The sequence below is a fragment of the Anticarsia gemmatalis genome, chromosome 1, assembly GCF_050436995.1.
Source record: "Anticarsia gemmatalis isolate Benzon Research Colony breed Stoneville strain chromosome 1, ilAntGemm2 primary, whole genome shotgun sequence".
Classification (NCBI taxonomy): Eukaryota; Metazoa; Arthropoda; class Insecta; order Lepidoptera; family Erebidae; genus Anticarsia; species Anticarsia gemmatalis.
The window spans coordinates 7,558,218-7,572,932 of NC_134745.1; the positions used below are offsets into that span (position 1 = coordinate 7,558,218).

General features: G+C 37.0%; 1 protein-coding gene across 1 annotated transcript in view; it reads right to left on the reverse strand.

Annotated features, from left to right (window-relative positions):
• Nucleotides 1-5,210: 5,210 nt before the first annotated feature.
• Nucleotides 5,211-14,715, reverse strand: part of LOC142973827 (lachesin-like) — a 66,921-nt gene continuing 57,416 nt past the window's right edge. Inside the window, exons 3-9 of the mRNA XM_076115854.1 lie at nt 10,876-11,083; nt 10,409-10,567; nt 10,210-10,338; nt 9,846-10,139; nt 9,656-9,751; nt 7,682-7,792; nt 5,211-6,884 (exon numbers count right to left, since the gene is read on the reverse strand). Of these exons, the coding sequence (XP_075971969.1) occupies nt 6,814-6,884; nt 7,682-7,792; nt 9,656-9,751; nt 9,846-10,139; nt 10,210-10,338; nt 10,409-10,567; nt 10,876-11,083 (1,068 nt within the window). The 3' untranslated portion in view covers nt 5,211-6,813. The remainder of the gene's footprint in view (nt 6,885-7,681; nt 7,793-9,655; nt 9,752-9,845; nt 10,140-10,209; nt 10,339-10,408; nt 10,568-10,875; nt 11,084-14,715) is intronic.

Here is a 14,715-nt window from a genome sequence, read left to right on the forward strand (position 1 = left end):
GACGTTGTAGTCTGTCTCACAATTACTAACAGTTTCTTAACTTGCTTATTCAATTCCGATTCAATAAGGTTCCCGGTTGTTTCTTGTGTGCAACGCAGCGTTCAACGGATATAACGGATATGTACTATAATTGTATCACATTGTTGTAAGTTTGGTGGTTTCTTTAATTTTAATAGTGGGGTACGAAAGTTTACTGTAATTAGGTTTCAATTACTTTTCATTTACACATTTCTCAATTATTTATTATTCTATACTTATAATACATAGAGAACATTAGATAGGACGACGACGTAAATGCTCGTATTTCTATGTCTTCAAATTAATAATGCAATATCCTATGGAATCGTTATTAGGTATAATAGGTGTTCAATAATATCCTTTGTACAGGGAATCCGCTTCGTTTGTCTCGTCATAGTATGTAGATGTTTCAACCGTAGTCAAACAGTTGACACAGCCACGACACAGCGTCCGGAACACACCTTACTGCACTAACGTATCCGCACTCATCGCTGAGCATCACCCTATCTAATTTGAAGAGACGCTTCCGCAGTTATTGTTAGACATTTAACGTATGAATACACACAGTAAAGATGTTTGGTGAACCACAAACTACACACTGAAATTAGTTTTAATATGAACTATTCAAGCACCTGGTACATAACTAATAAGTTGATTCTAAGATTATTTATGGATATAACAAAAAATATTATAAAATGTTTTTCTTGAACGACCTCCTCATCCTAAGTACATATTTGACTTTTCGTCATGATTTACAATATTATACAGGTGGCACCCACGTCGTATAAATTTCTTAAGGAAGAAGAAATTACCAAAATATCTTTAAAGAAAAATAAGTAAACAAATAGTACTTAAAAGAAAACGAACGCAGGTAATCCGTGGCGAGATTACAGCGGGATCGTGGATCAAGTAGATGTGGGCAATGAAATCTGTGCAGATTTATGTGTCGTGGTGCGTTACCGGTTAGCTCCCGGCGGCCGCGGCGGGCCCGGCGCGCTCCGGCCCGGCGACGGCGGCGGCTCCCGTGGCCGGGTTTATCTTGTTTACGGTGTCGGCGCGGTCTGCCGCCGCCTCGCCCGTGTCGTCGCGTCTGCCCACAAGCAATATCGCGCGCCGACATGTTGTGCACGTTGAAAACTTGCCACTTTGTTATCCTTGTTTATACGCCACTATATCTATAGGGTTAATTTAATATAAAGATATTGGAACATGACTGAAGCTGCTTTTATTCTCTTAGTATTTTATTTTGTGTTCTGCAGTTGCTTTCTATTGTTTCTTATCTTTAAACATGCATGCCATGTTTCTATTTTGTACTGTAAGATTTTTTATTCGGCACGTGTACCTCATGATGTAGCGAGATTAAAATTTGTAGAAAATTATACTGCACATAAGTATATTTTTGCTACTTTATACTTCAATGCAAACGTCGATTAATTCTATTCAAACTGTGTTGCCAATGGTAAATAGTATAGTCAAATAAATAAAAAAGGTTAATTAACAAAATCCACAATAAAACTGGCAAAACCCCCGGACTAGCAATTATTGTAAAAATATAGCATAAACAATAGGTGCCTAACTAAATAAACGAACGGCCCTTGTTTAGCACTTACTGCGTTAGCGGTCGCATTACGCTAATGTTTATTTCCAACATGAAGCTTATCTAGTCTTCTCAAACGGCACTAAAATTGTTGGTTGCAAGGTAGTTAACCCTTGCGCGGGCCCGGCGAGCGTGCGAGCGAGGGGCGCGGGTCGCGGCCGCCGTAAGCCCCGCAATAGATAAAACAGTGATAGAACATGCACCGCGCCGCCGGTATGAATAATTCATTAGTTTCAGTTGCCACTTTTGTTGGTATCGGTGGATTTTCAGCGCTTCACACCGTCAAAAATATGCGTTGAGGGTCTGGTTATTGTTAGACTCTGCTCTTTACCGTCTCGTTCATTTTAAATGTGTCGTGCCGCCGTGAGACGTTTTCACAATCACAATTTATGAAATAATAAATATTGTGTACTTGCTGGACTGTTTAGAGTGAACACTACCAGACCATATGGAAACTGTTAGCGTCGTTCTATTCTTGTTCTTACTTCTAAATGTTCAGATTTCCTATAATGTGTTTTACGATGAGTTAAGATTCGTGACTACTTTTAAAAAAGTTTCTTAGTTATTATTTATTTATGTTCCTTTTATTTATTTAAAACATTGTATTTACATAAATAAAAGTCAACATTTTCTACAGAAAGCTGTTAGCTAAGGCTCGGCGTGTCGTCGCACTTGCGTCTCCTAACCGCCCCTGTGAATCCCGTTATAATTTACGATCATCCCGAAAAATCCCGGGATTATTTTTATTCGATAACGATAAAGGTGCCGCAGAGGGTTACCTTTATTATCACTCAGTGCGAGACGACTCTTTTACAACTTTACACATGTTACAATGTTCAAATGGACTGTGCTTTTAAGGGTTTTGTAAAGAGTTACTTATGAGGTTCGCTACTAGTATAAGCTTGTATTTTTTTCCTATATTGATGTTTTATGGAATGTTATACAATTAGATCTATTTTCTTTTAGTATTTGTTGTGGAATAGAAGTCTTTGTTACGTTTTTATGTATTCCGTGTTGTAAAGTGTATTGAAGCATAACATTGTTTGTATCCCCAAAGCTAAAAATATTGTTTGCAACACAGCGCCAACATAATATTTTGATATAATTGTAACTTTTTTATATGAGGCAGCTTTGGGCCGTATTGTGCTGATCGAGATGGGCTCGGGGCGTCGCAGGCAGGATTAGACGCGGCCGAAAGTGATCCGTTATAATTTGGAGGGTGGACAGTGACGGCTGGTACGCACAGATTAGCCCCTTCGATAAACAATAGCATTAGTATGCGAGGACGCGCTGACCGCCGCCGATCAGCCCAGCCGTGCTCGGATTAATTTGCCTCCTGAAAATTATGGAGGCCTCTATGTGGACCGAAACGATCACCGACCCGGAGAATATTGCTTTGTTTTCACTTGTACGCTTAGTGAATTTGTCTTCAATCAGGATATGCGCCTAGTGTGTATATTTAGTTTCATCTGTTTTGCATGAGCGGTGTTTGTGCCCGATACCGTATATGAAAATTGATTTTCAGTTTGCGCTAGTGAGAACACCGTGAAATTAGAATTTTCATGAAATGTTAATAGATGAATTTTCTTAGTACTAATATGTATCGTCTGTTTAATGATTTTTTAACTTCGTTGAAAAAAATAACCGGTCAACATTATGCTTACCTTCGTTTATAAAAACGTCGTACTAATTACAAAGTAAGTTTATAACATAAATATGAAAAGAATGCCTTTGAGAAAAGACTACAACGGACTTGGTTATTCATTTTAAATTGCTAGCGTACCAACAATAAGTAAAACTAACCACTAACTAACAACAAATCTAATAGGCAACAGTACACAACCACCTGTTTTATAGTTTGTTTCAACAAGAACAAAACTCTCAGAAATCGACAACACAATTAAGAAAGTAAGCAACATAACTACTCCATCGGCGGAACCACGAAACACGAATAAATGAAAAGCGAACCTCTTAATTTGGGGTGCTTTTAGTGAATGGCAATAAGCGTTAATTTTATTTGTACGCCCTGCGATATCCGGTTTCGACGGAAGCACACGCCTACTGCGCACCCGCTAAGTAATGAGGCTACTGTTACAAACACTGCACTCTAGATGAAAGGCTATAAATTATCACACGATGCACACTGCATTCTCGTCTTTAAACGAACGTTATAAAGCTTTTTGTCGTTTGTCACCATAAATGTCCTGCGCGACTATCAGCTGACTATTTTATAATTGAAAATCGACAAGATTCATTTCGTGATGGTTTAATACCGTGAAGAAGCAAAAGTCAATTTGTAGATATTTTTTGTCTCATTTTGTAGTTTAATAATGAGAATTTTATATCGTATTTTATATTCTGCAGCCAAATAATTTGTTGTTTTCATTTTCCATTTGTGCTACGGAAGTGCTACGGGAATTCGTAGCAACGTGAATTCTAATTTAATTTTCCATTAGATTGGTTTTTTTAAAGATGTTTTGGCCATTTCATGAAAGTGGTATAGGATGGTTCGGTGGAGTGTGAAAGGAAACGTGTGTTCGAGTATTGTGTTTCGTGTAGCCGGCGTGTCCTGCGAGATTATAACGACAATCTCTGGCTGTAGCAATAAATCCTTTGTTATGTTCCATTATAATTTGAGATCTACTGAGTTGTTATTGTAGGATGAGCTGGTTGCCGGCTGCGATGTTGAGAAGCTGAGCGTTTATCTCAATGTAAAATGTTGCTACATTTCTTTGTTTTATATTTTCTACGCTTTCGTTTTTAGAGAGCGTTAGATTATAGGCGAATATTATCTGAATTTGTAATTACAAGTAGATTCAGGTATATACATAATATACAATATATTATGTGTTTCCCAAACCCAGATTTTAGGGCAATTGATACTACATTTATTAGTTATGACGGATTTATAGTATCTAGGTAACTCGTATAACAACAAAGTAGTCGCCACAGTTACTAAGTTCGAACTCCTAGAATAAACCTTTATGCTGTATACGTAGGTGGTAGCTGGTGTGTATTTATAAAAGCTGTGTGCCATCGTTTTGTAAACAAGTAAACATATTATTATTCATGTAATGTATCTGAAAACGTTTGAGCATACACAATTTACAAACTCCACGAACTTAAAGCCTTATAAATCAAAAGCTAATTTAGTTGAGGATTTGGAAGTGGAAAGCGATGCGTACGGTAATGTGTTCTTTATATCAAAAACACATTTAAAAGAAGTTAGATTGGCTTACACAAGTTGGCGTTCGGCCATACGTAGTTGGAGCCTTTTCGGCGCCTCAAAGCCGGCCCTAATCTTCAAAGATTCGCCGCAGATTGTTTGCAAGCATTTCGGTCCATCAAAATATGGCGGGGGAAACTTTCTCTACATAAATTATTTCGACACTCTGAATCTGGTGAAAAATCTAATTGGATAGCACCGAGAAATAACATTTTACATCTCAATATTTAAAATTAAAAAGTTTTAAGAAATATTTGGAATGTTTTCGCCTGGTATTTTTATTATACTGAAAATTGCTGTTTTGCGCAGAGTGGGTAGAAGGTAAATGGATTTAATAGACAAATTAAAAGATTGATATTTAAAACAAGCTTTATTTAGTGTTAACCTACTCATTCTTAATATCGTTACGTGTAGTTACGTAGTATGTTTACAATCGTCTCGTCCGCGTTGATCGCTCACTACGAACACTCAATACAATACACACTCTTATTAAAAACACACTCAGTGGCTTTTGCTTAAAGAATATATTTACAACATTTCTATCTATGTGGCATATCTTATATTTAGCAATTTGGCAACATGTTTAACGGTAACATTTACATATATGCATGTTACTATGTTTAAACTAGGTGTAATTGACAGAAGAAATTTGGATTTGTGAAGGACGCCTAAAGAAATAAGTGACTGAACTTAATACATAAACAATAGTACAAATCCAAATACGCGTTACCAAACACAAATTTAAATACAGATATTTGTGATTCTAATTTAGAAGTAGTGTTAAATTCGTATGAAATATATTCACACATCACATTTGCCATTACATTACACGTCAAAATATAAGTTGGCAGGCAGGAGTCGTATAGGAATATAGATAGGATCTACGAGAACTACGATACGGTAGTACTTGAAACAATACACTTTCGTACAATATGTTAAATTTTGTAATTTGGAAATTTCGTCAATTCAATTTATATGTATCACAGCGAATATGAGGTTTACATAAGCACAATAAAATAATACAATTTTCATACATACTCTCTAAAGACACAATTTTATAATTCATTCAGTCTTACGCTATCTAATTCTTATATTCTTATTTATATTAAAATCAGTAACTATGATAATAGTGCACTTTGTATTATATGTTAATAATAAATGTGTGTGCAGTGAATTTGTCTATTACATATCGATCACGGCCGAGCAGATAATAGCACTATGTCAACGATCAAAATAAATGTTTCACACATCTATATGAGATTCTGCTCAGCCGTGACATTAAGTTCGAGGAACTGTTGTACATACAATACCTTTTAGTTTATATAATTAACAACAACGCTTACAGTAATTACGAATATCATTTGGTTATGAAACCTAAACCTCTTAGACTATTATACCAAATAACGACGGCGATGTGACTACCATTTATATTTGTTTTTATTCTAATTTACCTGTTTCGAGGACAATAAATTCATAAGTGTTACTTAAATATGTGTCATTTTCAATGCAACCGTTAGCTGTTGATAGTTTGGTCGAAGCTCTAAGCTCAGTGTTGGATCAATTTGGCTAAAATTTCGTTTATAATGAATATTTATATTTTGTGTCGTCGTTATAGTTACATAAGAATTTTGTTTTTTTTTTGTAATAACACTGCCGGGCTTCCTAAGTAGTAATTGAAAAGCAATTTACCATCGAGTACTAGGAAAAGCTCGTAATACTGTCGCTGCGTTTAAATCAAATCGTTAGCAACGAACGTAGAACATCGTTAGAGTAGAACAGAATAATGTAGGTCAATATTGGTAGATAAGTAGGTGCCGGCGCGCTACCTGTCGCCGCGTGTGACCGGGGTATGTACGATATAAAACAATTTCCTTTAATTTGCACTATCTGTGGCGAGCCAAGCTCGGTTAAATGTACCTACTTGTATAAAATGGACAGTGGATTAGGGTAAATGATAATTCAGAATATACAATTAAAAGTAATATGGCACAGTGATTAGCAGAACTAGAATCCATACAGAGCTTCTCCTCCAGTCGGCGTCACCTGTGAACAATATTTTTTTATAATTTAGTTACATTTGGACATTTAATATTACTATTATTACGGAAAATACATTTTAGCGTTAAAAGTGTTAGGGAAGCTTTAAACTAACTTTTGTTACAAAATGATTGATATTTTTGTATTTTATTTTAGATTAAGATTAAGATTAAATGATTTGAAGAGAGAAATCAGTCTGGTGGTAGTGTTGGACTGCTCCAATATGTTTACATTAAAATCACCACAGACAACCACATACTTATTACTAACAATCAAACGCTTTAATATATTTTTCACTATAGATTCAAACAAACTGAAGTCACTCATTGGAAGACGGTATATACACATACTATAACTTGCAGCTCGAGTTCTTCACAAGATACTTCGACAGTACGTTCTACTGACAAGCTAACTATATCCTTACGTTCTTTGCATTTTAAATTGTTGCTAACTAAAATCATTGACCCTCCATGTATAGCCTTCTTCCTACTGAATGCACTTATCATGGAATAATATTGATTATTTAATATTAATTGGTGTGACAGCAATCAATGTTCAGTGACACAAAAAACGTGTGTGTCATGCATGCTTTTTCAAAAATAACTCTATCTCTAATTCTTTGCCGGATAAACCTTGTATATTTTGGGGTCCTGCTTAAGCGTTTAAATCATTGTTGTTCTTTGTTACATTATGCGTAACAGTGTCCTTACAAACTAAATTATCAATAATATTAATTCTAGTGAAGAAATTCACACTTATACATAATTGCAAAACACGTGAGAATGAATAGATACAAAACACACCTGTAACCTGTGATGCGCCACCGACCCAGTTCAAAGGCGTCTTCCCACCGCCTTCGTCTGTTTTCTGCTTCCCCTTATCGATCTCATTCAGATTGGACTGATACTTAGTACCTGCGCCAAACATAAATTAATAAGATCGTGAAAAGATGGAAATGTTTTGATCACCGAAAAAGTTTGGAGGAAAAACGACAAAGTGAACTGATTGGGCAAAGGATTCAATATGGCAAGGGACGGGTCGACGGCAGGCGGTCGGCTAACAGTTATTGAAAAGTTGCGCAATATTGTCGAGTAGCCGGGCCAGCCGTAAATTCGTAATGGTTGCAAAAAATAAAACAGTAACGGGGCTGCGGACGCGCGCCGCCGGTCGCTCGCGCCCGCCGCTACACCACGCCGCAAAAACAACCAACCGCAAAACTTACACTCGTGCCGTCGCAACCCCTAAATGGGTTTTTCAAGTTCGCGCGAACATGTTAAAATGATATCCTGAAGCATTAGTCCTCCATCATATGTTCATAGATAAATGTCATTCTTAGTGATTTTTCAGACATTACTCTGTAACTCTTCATAATAATAAGATCACCGTGGAACTTTAACAATTTTGACTGAGTATTACAACCGTGATCTTTGGTTAGAAGTTTGAAATAATCGCGCTTGCAAAGCTTATTAAGAGTTTGCAACAAGAAAGACGGAAGAGAACACTTGTCTGTAATAGGTTGTCGCGCAAGATGTTGTCCGGTGCGGCGGGTGGCAACATGTCCGGGGAAATGCCCAACTTCCCAATAACGGCAGAGTAATGACGCGAACCAAACAACTTATGAGACCACGATATTACAATATACGCGTAATAGTAGCGCCCACTCATGATTCTATCGTCATATTAATGTAGCGCCTCGCTAAATACACATGTGTCTAAATATAAATAAATAAACAACGTTTAAAGAGTATGATGGGAGCATGTTTTTACAGTTAAATTCAAAGAAGATTTTTACTATGTAAACAGTCGGCTAGTTTTAAAACCTGCACCTATTAACTGGACGTAAAACGAATGTTAGTATTATGATACTAGAAATATGATAGCAACACTTCATAAACCATTTTGTTTATAAACGATTTGTAGAGTTTACGAGGGCTCATAACATTCGGAGCCAGTTAACAAACTACCGGCTGGCGACAAGCAGATCGTCGTAACACTTTATGATCTATAAACAAATATAACGGCCACTAATAATAACTGAAACAGCAACATACAATGAAAACAAACTGAACGATCTCGTGGGGATACAGCTCGTAAAGGTAATATTATCTCTTAATAAACGAAACCGCCGACGTAAAAATGTTGTTTCGATGCATTTTATTGACGCCGATATCAGAAATTGATGAACCCATTGGACCACGACGTTTGCTGTAGGTGTATTAATTACTATTCCTACATACGTATATTAATGAAATATTTATATTATATTTATATGCGTCTGAACGAGTCTGTAAATTTCGTTATTGAGTTTCACGCTACTTTAGTTCTTGCAATTAAATTGAATGATACGTGAGGGAGAATGGGAATTCGGAAGACATAATGCGGATGTGAATAAATACTATTAGTTGGGACACTTTTATTCAATCCATTATTATAATTATAAGTGTCGGTAATCGAAATAGGCTCATTAAATTGTACCTAGACAAGTAAAGATTTATTTCTAGTTCAATTGGGCATTGAGAAGGATAACCCAACTGCGTTTTACAAAAACCAAATGCGTTTTATTATTCTCGTTTAGTGAGCGTACACTGATCGAGTGCAATTATAGTGACTGGTAGAAAGATGCTGTGTTCAAGGCGTAATAAAATTAGTTTGAAAAATAAAAATACAAAAAAGAACAAAGTCAAAAACGGTATATTTTTGCAAATAAATACATCATTTATTTGCTTTTATTCTGTTGTGGAGCAGTAACATAGAATGAAAAAAGTTAGTTGACCGACCTTTATCTGTGAGGGGTGTGTCCCGGCGCGGAGGCCTTGACGGGGGCGGCAAGGTGATAGCGTGAGGATCTGGCGTCGTGGTCGGTGGTGAAGAAGCTGTTACAATGAAAACAAATTATTTTATGACTCATTCTTAAAAACAATAATAAATCACGTCTTCATTCCATGTGGGTCCAAACATAGTACTCACTGTATAAGCGAATAGTGCCATCAGATTCCCCGCGTGGGTTTTTGGCTATGCACTTGTATGTTCCATAATCTTCAGTGTTAATATTTCTTATCAGCAGTCTCATGTGTGTCTTGTAGGCCGGTGCGCCGACTGTATTCTCCATGTGGTACTTAGGGCTCTCATGAATCATATGTCCATCGTCGCGTGTCCAGTAATTCAAAGAGGTTGGATGTGCTTCAGTGAAACATTCTAAAGTTACGTTGTAAAACAGAGGAGCACCAACGAGCTGATGCGGAATCCACAGCATCGGAGGAACTGAAAAACGAGGTTTTATGAGAGAAAATTGTTAGAGAGCTTAAAATTGAATCTCGTAAGATTTACTTACAGTCAACGCTAACTTTGACTCGTTTCGACACGGTCGGGGGCACTCCGTTACTGGCTATGCACAAGTAAGCGCCCATGTCTAATCGGGAAATCCGAGCCATCTCCAACACTTCGCCCTCCCATTCGGAAACTGTAAAAAAGTATCGGTCAAGATTGCGCAAAAAGCAAATTAAAAGAAATTGGTAAATTCGATGTGTCACCGGAATGCCCCTTGCTGATGGAGATTTTTGAGTTGTCGTCCCGTTTCCACTTGATGGTCGGCTTAGGAGAGCCATTAGCGCGGCACGTCAGAGTGACGTTGGCGCCCTCTCGCACGATGACGTCGCTCGAACTCAACGAGTCGTCGATTGTCGGCGGCACTGTAAACAAACAAAATACTCTGCTTTGGTGCACAAACTCTAAAGTATACTTAGTTTTAATAAAAATAATAAATTAATGTATACATTGGCTTTATCTCATGCAGCGATGAATTAAAGAAATATGTATGGTAGAGACGATTTTTCCAACAGTCCTCTGAAGATTAGACTATCTAGTTTCCTTTATTAACATAAAAGCAAACACTTTATTTCAGAAACATTTCGACATAGTTACATATTAGACAAACATATAAGATTTATCCATTTGTAATATGTCATTAATAAAATACTTGCTTTTATGATATTCTTACCAACAACATGTAAATAACCGAACTGCGTCTTAGCAGTAACGGTATTGATCTGACACATGTATCTGCCGCGGTCTTCCTCACGCACGTCGGAGATGTGCAGGAACCATGTTCGGTGCTTGTCGTGCGTCACACTCACGCGCGGGTTGCGTGTGATCACGTGGTTGTGCACTGTCAGAATCGCTGACTGCTCGAAGTGCATCCACGCCACCTAGTGACAACATAACACATTGTTTTCATTGTAGAACGACAGAGAACATCCCGAGAAAGTACCTACATATTAGTCGTGCAGGATTTTCAACCAAAGCTAATTTTATAGTATGTGTAATGTGCATATTTTTTTTATAATATGGCTCCTTCTAATACTAACGATGTTGTTGTAAAATAAAAGATATAAATATATTTGTTAAATACCAATTTCTTCATTGATAGCTCCGTTATATTGACAATATTTATGGAACTTAATAAACACCTTCATAAAATGTAAAACGAAAATAAAACTAGGTGGTGGAGAATGCCTCAATGATTTCCAATCGTCCTCCCAATTGGACGAGTGACGGAACGGAAATTAAACACTTCTCCGTCAACATATTTTTTTATAAATAAAAGTAGGTGTCTATCTACAAAATAATTCAGCTGTCAAAAAATCATATTAAGTATTTCTTTTAAAAGATGGCCAAAAATGTATGGAGCCGATTTTAAGTTTACGAACACTTCGTTTCATTAGTAGATTTTTTCAATATTACTTAAAGGTTACATGTAAGCACATGAAACTTCTAAAAACATATTTGAATTGTAGTCGTTACCAAGTTTTGGTGAGCTTCGTTAGCCACAAGTGAATAACGCCTTTTTAAACTTTATCTACTGCTCTTCCTGAGCAGGTTGCACTAAAGTTGATATTTATCCGACATTGTCATAAAAGTGCGAATATCTTCAAATACGAAAAATCTTAACATTACTAGCGAAGATAATTGACAACGGAGTTCAGAATCGTAGTGTTGGCAATTGGCCGTTATGCAGCATCTAGTGTGCGAGTCGTCTCCGCGACATCTGTGTAATTGCACGGAGCTGCCATCGCGTCCTCGCTTCACACCAATTTCCACGGCATTAAGCGCTTAAAATGCATTTTACCCAGATTGTTATACTCACTACGAGCAAGCTCCTTGTTTTTAATCCTTCTCGTGAAAAAGATTTAATTTGCTCGTTAAATTACACCACTTCAGTCTATTTACAAAACCTTTTGTAAACAAGTGCGTCCGTTGAATCATGTGTGTTCCTTGTAGTGTGAAATATTATGGCAGATTGTTTTTTGACAAGCCTGCAACTCGTTCAAAGTAAACAATTTCTGTAAAAGGAAATCTATAACGCGAAATATTTATTGAAACGCGTTTTCAACTTTTCAATTTTACACCGTTTTCGATCTAAACGACAATATTGGTAATAGACAAGTTTTTGAACTTTTAAATAGACTAGATTCTAGATACTAGATACCTAGTAGATGTCTATAAAATTAATTAAAGTCTGGTAAACGCTAGAAAAATTAAGTAGAGTTAGGTGTTCTCTGAGCTTCAAAAGTTCGACGTGCATCCTTTATCTCTTAATCCTTCTTTAAGTTTGAATCATGGGTAGTTCTTTTTATCAAGATTGCGGAGGCAATATAGGGGAAGTTTGGTAGCTAAAACTCGTGCCGGGTCACATCTTACCTATCTTAAGTGATGCGGCTCTCAGCCGCTGTCTAATTTATAATGGACTTGAGGAAACTTCGCCCATTTTATTATGCAATGGGACGGTAACCCCTCTAATGACGGCGACCTGACTTGTCGGCGTAACCTGGGGCTCAACGATATTAAACAGGCTTAGTAATATTTCAACCGATTTACATGAAATAATTTCAACTTGTATTTTTCTTAAGCGCTTAGTATTTTATTAATCTACGTAGTTCAGAACGACACACAGACTAAAAAAAGTCGGTGGAAAGTTGGAGACAAGTAGGTCGGTGCGGTAGTGGCGGCGCGGGCAAGGCGACGCGACGCGGACGGCGACGGTAGATGTAAATCTGATCTGCGTAATTGTGGCCGGCGTCTAATCTAATCACGACGGTGTGTCCCTCTGCACCGCACTGATTGAATTACGAGCCTCAGAGCGGGCGGCGCGCCGTCGCCATCTGGATGGACAGTCTTCCGACTGATACGCCACCATCGATGTTATTATGAATATAATTCATATTAAAACCTTAAGTTTATGCCCTACGCTATTACGTATATTCAGCCGAACGCAAAGATTAAAGCCGTTATCTCGAATCCGTTATAACGCTAAGAGATATTGCTCAAAGTTCTCTTTTACTGTTCGAACAATTAAGATAAAATTAAATAGGAATCAAAATTTTATAAGCGGTCGGGAGATAAGCGCTGAGTGTTGAACTTGACGAAGTTCTCCAATCGTATCGAGCGGTAGGGGTAGATGGAAATGTTTAGTGGGGATCATAACAGGAATGGAATTTATATATCAGCGTATATTTTGGTAAATTTCGTATAAAAAATAAGAACAAGAATAGCGAAGCATATTCATGGTACAGCAAAATAGTTGGTAACCGCTTGAGTGACTAATGAAGCCGGCGGAAGTGGCAGATGAAAATATGATATTCGTAATGACGGCGGCGGCTAACTAATTTCATTCGTCTGCGGATCCTAAACGAGTTAGGTCACGACGTCGTTATGCGAGTTGTTGCCTGCCGGCTCTCCGGACCATTACTTCGAATTTGCAAAATTATCTAAACTCCCGCTATATATATCTCGTATATATATTATGTACATTGTACCTACTTGTTATTTTACTGCAATAACGTAACGTTTTCATTCATATAAGATTAACAACTATTAAAATGTTCAAGATAACTACTTATTGGTAAGCTAAAATCATTCGTAGAAGCATAGAATTCTAAGAATATAAGCATTTGATTTTTTATTCGGTAACTCAAAATCCCTGCTTCAACGCTTCTTAGGTAAAGTTAGAGCGGCCTATTAACTCGTTATCTTTTAACCACCTTTAATTTAGGCCCTTCTTTCTTTTTATCTTAATTGTTGAGGCATTAAGGAGGCAAAGTTGAAGTTCGGAGGCACGGCGGGAGACGTTCTCGTCCCTCAGGACATGCCTGGAAGGCATCGTTTGATTTATAATGGACTCGTTGCAAACTTTGCCCATTCCACCGCACACCGCACCGAACCTCTTTAACGACGGACCCTATCGCCGCAGGAGATGATTCGTAGACGTGTTTAATAATATTACGACAGATTTAATTATGGAACGTTTAAAGAGCCTCATCTTATGCTATTACCCTAACTTTGTTTGTTTCAACTTGTTCTGCGGTTCATGTTTTTTACCTTTATTATATCTTGCTGTAAGTTCCATTATCTCAGACAATATTAACTTTAAATTATTTTACAAACTTATCTAAATTGCAACCTAGCTATCCGAAGAGTATTATTGTTGCCATTTTCTTGGTATATTGTACAGCTGAGATAATTATTTTAACCATATTTATCACTTAATGATAGGAGTGGAAGTTCATAATGTCCACTAAAAATCTTTGGTTAATATACACTGAAAACAAATATATTAATTGCTGCTTCAACCTTATACCCCGCAATTTAAACTACTTTACAAAGTAACGACATGGTGCAATACAGTAAATTGGAATATTGTAATTTGATATACGGAACATTATTTGAAGGAAATCTTATCAAAGCAAAAAGCTCGCAGAAGTACTTACGATACTCTTTACTGGTCTTTGGAGAGATTTGCCCAACAGTCGCTTTTGATACGACCTTCATAAATATGATAAAT